Here is a 12,196-nt window from a genome sequence, read left to right as displayed (position 1 = left end):
ACCTGGTAATATTAGTACTTTATCACTGGAGGTCAAAGGGTAGCCATCTTTGTACCATGTGAGAACAGGAGGTGGAACAGCATTGGTTTCACAGTAAAGAGAAAGGGGATTGTTGAGTACAACTTCTTTGGTTTCTCCACCTCTGCCAATAGCCACAGTGTTACCAGGTTCCCACTCTCCATGTAGCTTTCGGAAACTAGGAGGGACTATGCTCAGAAAAAAAGAAAATTTATGTTAATGTTTTACAATAGAAATAGATATTTTAAAAATCCAGGAAAAAAAAAGATACTGCAGTTGTTAAATAGCATTTATAAGCTATGTGACTAATTAAGCATCCTAAATTAGTCCCCATTGCAACAGCCATGAAAGTCCCAACTCTCAAGAACAGATGAAGACCTCTCATTTCTGAATGCAGCTTTTGTACAAGCCATTTACCTGCCTGTGCATCAATTTCTTGATCTATAACTGGAGAAATTTTGCACTTATCTTCCTTAAATGGATATTTATAGAACATAAGACTGTAAGTAGTACCATATAGGGTCTGACCAATGGTCTATCTAGCCCAGCATCCTATCTTCAACAGTGGTATCAGTAGATGCTTTAAGGTGTATACATATGTTTGCTGCACCTAGTCTACAAGCACATAGCTTGCTTTAATCCATGTGATCGTAGACCAGGAGTGGCATGTACAGGTGTCTGCCAGTGACAGAATCTGCACAGAAAACCTGATGCAAGTGACTTGGGCGGGGAGGGGTTCACAGGAGGGGGTTGGTGAGTCTGCTGGTGGGGAAGGGAGTTTGAGGGGCTCAAAATATTCCATTCAGGGTTGGGAGGGGAGGAAGAGTGCAGCCCTGGGGCTGAGGCAAATTGATTGAACTGGGTCAGGGTAACCAGTTCCCAACCTAAATTAGTTCACCTACTTTAATCCTAACGTTTCTGTAAGAGGCAAGGGGTAGCAGGAGACAGGGGAAGGAGAGCAGAGGAAGAGGGGCATGGGGAAGTAGAATAGGGGATGGTGGAAAGGGGTAATTGGGTGGGAGGAAGCTGCTAGGCAGTTGCAGAAGTGGGGGTGGGTGGGCAATGCAGGGAGACAGGGAGCTGCCAGGAAGCTGTGGTTGAGCCTGGATTGGGTCCATACTGCCCCCACTAAGCCTCATGCCTGCCCCACTCTGGCTGGTGCATTAGAGAAGGTATTAACCCTTAACATACAATGGCTCGGGCCACATGCTAACTTGAACAACACCTAACATTTCTTAGAGTTAGCATGTGCTAATTTCACCATGTAACTACATGTCTTTATTAGTCCAGAGGATGGAAGAATAAACAATTCCTATGTTCCAAAACAAATATTACTAGAAAATTGACAAAAGAGGAAAAAAATCTATTATTTCAGCTTTGCTTCCCTCCTTACCTTGTATGTTAACATCAAATTCCATTTCATCCTCTCCAGCAATGTTAGATGCCACACAGGTGTAGCGCCCAGTATCTGATACTTGAGCCTCCTTTATCTGCAAACTACGGCCACCAGCTTGGATAGTAATATGAGCATCCGGTGTAAGAGGCTGTGATTTAATTTTAAAAATCCATAAGTATTACTTACATACTTGAACTCCCAAATATCAGGAAAGTAATTGGATGTTATGGCCCTTTTATTTTAATATTCCTGTGGAATTACAACCACTCTCAAATACTTGGTTATGTGGCAAATGGAGAACAGGGGTGGGGGTGCATTTTTTAAATCACTTCTTTGCTATGATTTGCCAAGAGTAACACAGAATAATATTTCTATTATGGCTATTTTTAGAAATAACCAACCCTGATCTCCTGAGGTGCTAAGGACTTCCTAGAATCACTTGGCAGCCTTGATTCCCATATCCCAGAATTTGTGGTTGGAGACCAGCCCATAGAGTTCCTATGGCCTAGCAGGCAGGCAAAAGTCATATTACACACAATGCATGATGCCAGTGTGAAAAAACACAAGAGATAACATGTAGCACAGTAAGTTAATGGGAAAGGAGCAGTTTAGGGAAATAAGCTGGGTTTTTTTAACAAAGATAAAAATATCTACTATCTTTTCCAAATAGACAACTTAGCGATGATACTTTGTATTTATAGACATAGTCTTCTGACTGGTCAAGGGGAAGGGCCCAGGCGGGAGTGAACGTATCCTGCAGAGTAATGCATGTCTGTGCAGAAGGTGTCGCCAAGAAGGCTTTGGCTTATTTCACCACTGGATGTTGTTCCAAGAAGGATTGCTAGGAAGAGACAGGATCCACCTGATGAAGAGGTGAGGCTAAGGGACCTGAACCTGTTCAGCCTCCACAAGAGAAGGCTGAGGGGGGATCTAGTGGCCATTTACAAACTAGTCAGAGGGGACCAGCAGGCACTGGGGGAGTCCCTGTTCCCCTGAACACTATCAGGAGTGACTAGATATAGCGGTCACAAGCTGGCAGAGGGTAGATTCAGATTAGACATCAGGAGGCACTACTTCACTGTCAGGGCTTTGGTCTCCATCTCCTAGTGAACCTAGTTTAAAGCCCTCCTCACTAATTTAGTGACCTGAACCCGTTCAGCCTCAGCAAGAGGAGGCTGAGGGGGGACCTGGTGGCTGCCTACAAACTTATCAGGGGAGATCAACAGCAAATAGGTAGAGCCCTTTTCTCGCCAGCACCACCTGGGGTGATGAGGAACAATGGTAATAAGCTGATGGAGAACAGGTTTAGGTTAGAGATCAGAAGGCAATTTTTTACAGTTAGGGTGGCTGAAATCTGGAACCAACTTCCCAGGGAAGTGGTTCTCACTCCTACCTTGGGCAAATTCAAGAGGATGATCACCTGTCTGGGGTCTTGTGAATGCAGCATTCATTCCTGCCTGTGGCAGGAGGTCAAGCTAGATGATCTGTTCAGGTCCCTCCTGACCCTAGCTACTATGAAACTATGAAACTCAATGCCCTTTTCAGCAAAGTCTTAACAGGGAAAGTCAGCCCCAAATCTACTGCACTTGGAAGCATAGTTTGGGGAAGAAGGTGAGCAGCCAACAGTGGGAAAAGAACAAATTAGAGAATAGTTAAAAAAGCTGGATGTGTATAAATCCACAAGCCGGATGGGATGCATCTGAGGGTGCTGAGGGAGTTGGTTGATGTGCCTGCAGAGCCACTGGCTATCATCTTTGAAAACTCATGGTGATCAGGAGAGGTCCCAGACAATTGGAAAAGGACAAATATAATTCCCATCTTTAAGAAAGGGAAGAAGAAGGATCTAGGGAACTACAGACTAGCCGGCCTCAACTCATTCCCTGGAAAAATCATGGAGCAAATTCTCAAGGAATCTATTTCTAAGCACTTGGAGGAAAAGAAAGTGATTAGGAACAGTCAGTATGGATTCATCAAGGGCAAATAATGCCTGACCAACCTGACTGCATTCTGGGGATGCAGGGAGACTAGTGAATGTGATATACCTTGACTTTAGTAAGGCTTTTGATATGGTCTTCGACACCATTCTCAGAAGCAAGCTAAGGAAGTACAGGTTGGATGAATGGAATGTAAAGTGGATAGAAAGCTGGCTGGATCATCAGGTTCAGAGGGTAGTTCATGGCTTGCTGTCTAGTTGGCAGCCAGTATCAAGTCGAGTTCTCCTGAGGTTGGTCTTGGGGCCAGTTTTGTTCAATATTTTCCTCAATGACCTAGAAGATGGGATACTGTGCACCCTCAGCAAGTGTGCAGATGACACCACGTTGTGGGAAGTAGTAGGTATGCTGGAGGGTAAGGCTAGGATTTAGAGAGAACTCAAAAAATTGGAGATTGGACCAAAACAAATATCATGAGATTCAAGGACAAATGCAGAGTCCTGCACTTAGCGCAGAATAATCCCATGCATCACTAGACACTGGGGACCAACTGGCTAAGCAGCAGCTCTGCAGAAAAGGATCTGGTGGCTACAGTAGATTGTAAACTGAATATGAGCCAACAGTGTGCCCTTGTCCTGAAGAAGGCTAACAGCCTACGGGGCTGCATTCATAGGAGCATTGTCAGCAGATCGAGGGGAGTGAGTCTTCCCCTCTATTCGGCACTGGTTAAGCCACATCTGGAGTACTGTGTCCAGTTTTGGTGCCCCTACTACAGAAAGGATGTGGACAAATTGGAAAGAGTCCTGTGGAGGGCAACAAAAATGGTGAGGAGACTGGGACATATGACTTATGAGAAGAGGCTGATGGAACCTTTGGTGAGGCCGCAGCTGGAGTACTGCATCCAGTTCTGGGTTCCACACTTTTAAAAGGATGTGGAGAAGCTTGAGAGAGTCCAGAGGAGAGCCACATGCATGATCAGAGGTCAAGAAAGCAGGCCTTATGAAGGGAAGCTGAGATGCATGGGACTCTTCAGGTTGGAAAAGCGCAGGCTCAGGGGGAACTTGGTGACAACCTATAAGCATATCAAGGGTGTACATCAGGATGGGAAAATGTCTGTTCACCAGGGCTCCCCTAGGGAAAGCAAGGTCCAATGGTCACAAACTGGTGAAAGACCATTTTACATAAGGAAAAACTTGTTTACTGTCCGAGTCTCCAGAATCTGGAATAGACTCCCCCCAAAAGTAGTGCAAGCACCTGCTCGGGACACGTTGAAGATACATTTGGATAATTATCTTGCTGGGGTCATCTGTCCCCAGCTGACTTCCTGCTCTTTGGGCAGGGGGTTGGACCACATGATCTTGCAATGTCCCTTCTAGGTCTAATGTCTATGAAATCTATCTCAGCTGCATTCCCAAACATTCAATGGGAGCAGTAGGGATGTTGATGTAGAGAGATCTGGCCTAGTTCTAAGACTGGTAAAATTGTGAGGTGATACCACTGCCCATTAAATGAAGGGAGGATAGCTAGAAGCAAACTCTGGATCCCTGGTGCAAATCTCAGGAGTTTTAAGTCTATGCATTATGCACATGTTTATTAATAATGGTAATAAGTATTCAACAGCTTCTGCAAGACAGTCATTCATAAAAATAATTAAGTATGTGACTGGCCTGTCCATCCTTGTACCAGCTGATGGAAGCAGCAGGAATCCCATGAGCTTCACACTCCAAAGTAAGGCTGTTATTTATTTTGATCTTCACTTCTTTAGGGGAAAGACCCATCCCTGAGATATCCCCTTTATTAATGGTGGGTGGAACTGCACAAAAATAAAGGAAGTGGAAGACACTTTCCTAAACTGAATTGATATTGTATGTAGCATTTAAAAATAAACTAGACATGGGAAAACTCAATATGATTACCTCCAGCAAAACATATACATTCCTGTGTAATATCTGTTCTCAGAGCAAGTTATTAAACAGCAGCACTTAATTTCTTTTGAGCACCTTTACTTGACTAAGACCTTCCTTATGCCATTCTACCATGTACTGGACTTTATAAGCATGCTCTTTAATGTTGTGTGCTTACTTAATAACAGACAATACAAATTACAGCCAACATTTTCAAAAACGTGTCTAAAATTAGGCTTTTAAATCCATAACTCAGGGATACACAAAATACAGCCCACAGGCCAGATCCAGCCCACCGAGTGATTTTGTCCAGCTCATGGTGGGTCCCTCCCAGTCCAGGTGCAGAAGGCAGCCCAGGCCAGGGAGTGTGTGACTGGTTCCACCACCTGTGCAGCAGGGCTGAGGTGATACAATGGCCCAACACCATTTCCCAGCAGCCTAGGTGGTGGCAGTTCCTTATGGCTTTCATTGCCAGACTCAGTCCTGCTGATTGTACACCTCAGCCCATCTGCACTGCACCCACCACCAGGGCCAGGACCCATATGGCAGACTGCTCAGCTGAGTGCTGGAATGGGGCCATGGGTGGGTGAGGAATGGCGTCCAGGAGCTAGATGGGCAGGCAGGGCTGTGGAGACCCCAGGTCCTTGGGAAAGTGAGAGTGTGATGCCAACAGAGCCACAATCTGCTGCCTATACACCCCTGCGATGGGCATGGGTTCTACGAGCAAGGGTGGGAGTGGATCATGGCTCTGCCCTGGCCCTGAACTGTCACTGCTAGGGCCAGGGCAGTGCCTCAGTTCTGCCAGCAGAGGCATGTGGAGAACAGATTGTGGCTCTGCCCTGGCCCGATCCTGCGCTGTCACTGCCCCATGGAGACTAGCCAAGAGCAGCACAGGCAGGGTGCACAGCCAGGTGGATGGGAGGGGCACATGACCAGGTGGGGAGCTGCATCTGGGGCTGGGATCTTGGGGCAGTGACAGTGTGGGACCAGGTCCAGGGCAGAACCTTAATCTGTTCCCTAAACGCCCCTGTCCACAGAACCAGTGCCCATCACAGGGGCATGTGGACAATGGATCATGTCTCTGTCCCAGCCTTGGCCTTTTGTTGTCATGGCCCCACGACCCTGGCTTTGCCTACCCATCGTGCTCCTGAACACCACTCCTCACCCACCCATGGACCCATCCCAAATAGGGAGTTTTGGTGGGCTGTTTTGCACGGGGCAATGGGGGAGGAGGGGTGCCAACTCAGCATACTACAGCAAAACTCCCTATCGTGAGCCCAAATAAGTTCCTACCCCTGCCCTAAATAGTACTGACAGTCAAAACTCAGAATTTCTACTTTATGGGAAATCCTGACATTTCAAATCTGTTTTCATTCCAATTCAAAACAAAACACAAAAATTTGGAAATTTCCCACACAGCAAATATTTTTTAAGAGAATAGTTGCAGGTCATTTGAAATTATGCACTTATAGCTGAACGGTAAGTTTCCTGGGTTTATTCTTTCACAGGGTCATGATCCAGATTGGGGAATCTAGGCCGTACTACAATTCAGATAAAATTGCACTTACAACACAGCTGGAATAGCCCAAACTCCATTTCAGATTAAAGCATTAACAAATAAATCAGAGATGGGAAACCATAATTGACTGAGGCCTCTAGCCTGAGAGGCTGCATGTTAAAATAGGGTGGGAAACTTAAATTATTAGCCCCCAAAGCCTGACATACAAGTACTGGTATGTTTACCAGGAATTCTGAACCACAGTAATGAGGAACAATTAAAGAATCGTAAGTGCTGACAGGGAACCTTGACTGCGGAGGTTGTGTATGCTAGTTTCTACATATGGTATTTTACTGCATAATATAAAAACAGTATCTGGTTTTACCTCCTTCATGTAAAAACTTTCCATTAGATAATAGGCTCTATTTTTTAAAACCCCAGTACCCAAGAGATTTCACAGTTCTCCAGCTGTGCAGTGTCCATATGACTTGACAGTCCTAAGTGAAACATTTCAATTGAAACTTTAGTGTTTCGTCTCTTCTATGCCTTCCCCGATGTTATGCAAATCCTGTGCATCCAAATGAATGCTGATAAATGATGTCATACAAATGATCTTGATGCCTTTAGGAAGTGGATATTTGTTGATGAAATAAAGTAAATATTAGCTGGACAGAGTAAGTATTTGCTGCTTCAGAAATGACCTAGTGAGCAGCACAATGGCTAAAAATGCAAAGAAAGAATGGAAGAAAAAGAGAAAAAGAAAGTTTATTACATTATTTTAATGAACTTACTGAAGACTTTTACTTCATAGTGTTTCAGTGTTTCCCCAGCTTCATTTGTAGCTATGCACGTATATTTACCAGCATTATCCTCCTGTGCATTTAGAATTTGCAGGGTTCGACCGCCTGTAAAAAGATATTCTTATAAAATACATTAGAACCATATTCTTGCTAGCTAGTCAAGTTATTATTGCTCTCTGCAATCATGCTTTCTATCCTAAATTCTGCCTTCAGATGTGCATGTGCAACCCACACTAACCTCAATGAAAACAAACATACATATTTTAAACTTGGATGTGACTGTGAGTACTAACACAATATAAACTCTTAGCACATAAGGATCACTGGACCCTTGATTAGATATGAGTTATGGTTCCATTGAGAAATATTAAAATATTTCTGGATAGAAAGACCTGGCTCCTCACAGGTATTTTAGACTCTTGACCTCCATGGAGGTCAAAACAACAGGAGTTAGGCTCCTTAAAATACTTCCTGGTCACAGTAATCTAGGGTTCTTTGCTTTGTTCAGAGAAGGAAAAGGTAAAGCACAACTGTTTAAAGTAAAAATTAATTAATTTTACATGCAAAGCTAGATTCAAAGCATTGCATTACTTAAATTTAGCTGCAGCACAGCACTTCAGATGAAGGAGGCTATCTTAATTATTTGTGAAACACGGATAAAAGTTAAAGCTTTCCGTGAAATATGTGTGAGCATGACCAAATCATTAGGCTTTAAGCCTTCATACATGAATGTAACTCAAACAGCTTGTACACTTTGCTGTAATTCAGTTTCCCACCCACAAATACATTTTTACTTGGAATTTCTGCTGACTTCTTAGAGATGAGTCACAATTTTAATTGATGGCAATTTCTTAGACGGCAGCATTCTTAGAGGTTGTTCCCCTGGGAAGTCTTTAATGTCCAGATACCAAATAGCTTCTTTTCACTAATGGCCTTTCATTTTTAAAATACTCCCATCATTTCTGCTGAAAGCTGTAGAACTAACAGCATTCTATAGGCCATCTTTTTACCAGACTTCCTTAATTCTGCTCATGAAGTTTGTAGGCACATCTATTTTTGGGTCCTAAATAATAGCAATGGTATATGACTAGATTCACATGTATAAATAAACCACCTGCAAATTTTGCAAACTTAAGTAAGCCAGTAAACTGGAAATTTAACCGTAAACAGCCATAGTAATCCATGCCCTTTTAAAAGGAATATAATATAATAGTGCAATGCATGAACTACAAGTTTATAAAGAGGTAGTAGCAGTAAAGATAACTTTGAAGTTACCATGTAATTAAATGCACTGTTATCAGGTAGTAATTCAGTTTAGAAGATAAGACAAGAACATTTTACAGTGACATAGCTTTATAGAGAAAAAGGGTAAATATTACCTAAGTATATAGAATCAGTTAATGAACTAGTTGTTTGAGAGCTAACAAACAGCTTTGAATCTGGGGTTGAAATTTCTCCAGAAGTACAAAATAATGCTATTATTACAAATAATAACTTTGATTTATGCATGTGAAATTTGATATGTAATAAAACATTTACTTTTTTAGATAAAAAATAAGTACCAGGCAAAATCCGGATGCTTCGGTTTGATTCTAAAGGAGCTCCATCTTTTAGCCAGGTGATGGTAGCTGGAGGGTATGAATAAGCTTCACAAACCAGGGATGTGGGGTTATTCAAGATAACAGTGACATCTTCTGCATTGCCATTACTGTCTGCTCCAGCAATGGTTGGAGACACTGTGAAGCAACAAGGTGATTAGCAGCAGGGAACTGACCATCATGAAAAGCAATACAAGTCTACAATACATTTTCTTTTAATGGACATTTAAGAGAAATGCTGGTATTACTGCAAATTTAGGACAATGTCTAGTCTAGAAACATAGTTCTAGGTTTGAATGAGCAGGTACATATTACTGCTAGGTATACATGAACAATTCATAGTGAAACTCAAACAAAACTCATAGGCTAGGGACAGATATTCAAAAAGCCTGAGCCTAAATTGATTCCATCTTTGCAGGTTAGTCTAATCGGCTAGGCTGAACTGGTTTATAGCCACACAGACATCCCCTCTGAACTGAAAAAATACAGGTACATGCCTGCAGTGGCTCAGGCTAGAAGCCAGGGGGGCATTAGAGCAGTGTTCCCTTCCCTTCCACAATGTTGAGCTGAGGGGGGGCATGGCCAGGCTCTGGTAGGAGAGGGAGCCAGCAGGAAGTTACACAGCAGCAAATTACACAGGGAATTGATGGCATTTAGCACCCCATCAAGAAAACAAAAGCACCTCTCATTAGTTCAAACTCTTAAACATCTTTTTCTAAGGAACAGAGGGACATTACCAGCTGACCTCTTGATTAGCTCCAAAAAACCCTAAGCAAACACTGTCCTGTCTGCCTTTGTCCCATCTGCCTCACACAGACACCTCTTAGCATTAGCTAGCATACCACATGCTGGCTACCATCCATGTTGTGGGAGTGGGGAGGGCAGAATTGCTGCTTGAGCAGGGAGGGGGTGGGAGGGGTGGAGCAAGGAGAAGCCAGGCAGACACTGCTGTGTCTGCAGTCTCCACTGGAGTTCCAGTCAGGTAGCAGAGGGAAGGTGCCAGTCCTGGTCTGGATCAGAGAGCCCTGCCCAAGGCTGCAAAGCATCTGGAATGCTGGGGGACTCTGATTTAAGTTAAACCAGGAAGGGGCCTGGGATACACATTGGATAAACTGGTTTGAGCCAAATCAGTTAAGTCTGATACTACGTTCAGCCAGGTTTATCTCAAACCAGTTTCAGCCATTTCAAACTGGTTTCTGTGCACTGAACATCTGTTCTGTTACAGGTTTAAACCAGTTTCTGTTCACTTAAACCAGTTAATGTGAAATGTCTGTCATTAGCCATTGAGCCTAGAACAAGCTCAAATTCCAACTGGTTTTATGCTTTGCCCTGAAAGCAAAACTCAGCCAATATTCCAGGATCCTTTCTTTTAAAATAGCCACTGTAAAATGAGTCTTAGCAAAAGGCTGGTCATGTGCTCCCAACATGTGGCAAAGACTGCTTTGACTAAAGTTCAGCAGACCTACCATAAAATTGTGCAAAAAGTTACTGATAACTGAGAAGGCTAGAAAATGAGGAGATGAAAATGAAAGTAATAACCATCAGAATAAAAAATTAAGACTAGAAGTTCTGAGAAGTTTGTTTTCCTGACATACAACTTTAATTGTGTCCTGAATATATTTATTTTCTTAACCACAACAAGACAACAATGTACTGTCTTTTCCAGGTAGACACATTACCATTTTCTAATGCATAACTACTAAAAGATAGATTTGTCATGTTATTATTTATTAATTATACATATATACAGGATTAACTTTTGTCAGACAACTGTCTTACCAAGTACATTAAGACTGTAACTTTTGCTCTTGTCACCAGCTGTATTAGAAGCAATACAGGTGTATCTCCCTGTGTCAGCCACCTGAGCATTCGTAATTTGAAGAAAACGCCCACTAGACAGAATTTGGTGTTCGTCATCTTCAATGAGAGGTTGCCCATCTTTTACCCAAGTAATCTGTGGTACCGGATTCCCTTAATAAAAGTATTTGTAACATATTAATTACTGTTACTACTAAAACATGCCACATTTCTAAACAAGAAAAAGAAACCCAAACATTTTCATGTATCTTTTTTAAATTTACCTTTCAGGAAGGTTTTCTAAAATACACATTCTATAGTCTTAGAGAATTTTATAACAGGATATATTTTTTCTGTTAAATTCTACAGAATATTGTTGGTGGGAGGAGAAAGTTTCTTTCTTTTACATTATATATGACTTTTCTGTAAGGGTTCTTAATGCACAATATGGACATGAAAGTTGAATTATGAAAAAAAATAAGAATATTTAATTGACAATGGCATATAGAAATTGTGTACAATCAAGAAAGGCAGGCAATAAACACTAAACTGGTGTTTTGTTTGAACAGCAAAGATATGGTGACCTTATACAGCCTTACCTATCACTTCACATGCTAATGTAACACTGTGTTTCTCTTTCACTTTCACATCTTCCATTTTATTCTCTCCCACAATCCCTGGAGGCACTGTTGGGGTTAGGGGGGAAGACAACACATTGCACAATATTAGTTGCACCAAAGTTATATACAATGAAGAAAATGTTCCTATATCTGAACATATTACTTCTTTCAGACACATAACAACAAACAACTTGATCAGACCTTCCAATTACAGGTTCACACTGGAGATAATGCAGAGATACACCGCTCCAATTAGATTTACAAGAGGCACTATGTGCCACTGGCCGATGTGAAGGTGTCAACAGGGTTAGAACCCAATATTATTCTCTGCTTCACTCTTTTGAATTGACTATAACTCTTAGGGAATGCTGATGAGGAGGAATACTTTCACTCTCAGCACAAGGATGGTACCCTTACCTGGCAAACTGAAGTAAAGCTACCATTGACCTCTGATATCCCTAGTGCATCCCCTCAGAGATCATCCCACAAACTGACCCACAGCTGATTCTATTTCTACTTTTCTAAAGAAGTCTGGGTATACAGAACACACAAAGAGAGAAACTAGATGGATGGGCTAAAAAAAATCCCCCTCTTGGTCACACCAAAGCAATTCCGCTAACTTTGCTACGTTAGC

At 42.3% G+C, this 12,196-nt stretch overlaps 1 protein-coding gene across 2 annotated transcripts in view; it reads right to left on the bottom strand.

The window, feature by feature from the left end:
- Positions 1–12,196, bottom strand: part of HMCN1 (hemicentin 1) — a 348,410-nt gene that overhangs the window by 98,225 nt on the left and 237,989 nt on the right. For both annotated transcript variants that reach the window (XM_019556684.1, XM_019556685.1), the window contains exons 48-54: positions 11,542–11,628; positions 10,925–11,116; positions 9,110–9,283; positions 7,539–7,652; positions 5,013–5,158; positions 1,412–1,562; positions 3–206 (exon numbers count right to left, since the gene is read on the bottom strand). In XM_019556684.1, the coding sequence (XP_019412229.1) occupies positions 3–206; positions 1,412–1,562; positions 5,013–5,158; positions 7,539–7,652; positions 9,110–9,283; positions 10,925–11,116; positions 11,542–11,628 (1,068 nt within the window). The remainder of the gene's footprint in view (positions 1–2; positions 207–1,411; positions 1,563–5,012; positions 5,159–7,538; positions 7,653–9,109; positions 9,284–10,924; positions 11,117–11,541; positions 11,629–12,196) is intronic.

Source organism: Crocodylus porosus, unplaced genomic scaffold, assembly GCF_001723895.1.
Source record: "Crocodylus porosus isolate Cpor-Errol unplaced genomic scaffold, CroPor_comp1, whole genome shotgun sequence".
In the NCBI taxonomy this organism is placed as follows: Eukaryota; Metazoa; Chordata; order Crocodylia; family Crocodylidae; genus Crocodylus; species Crocodylus porosus.
This window is presented reverse-complemented; position numbering and strand designations above follow the sequence as displayed.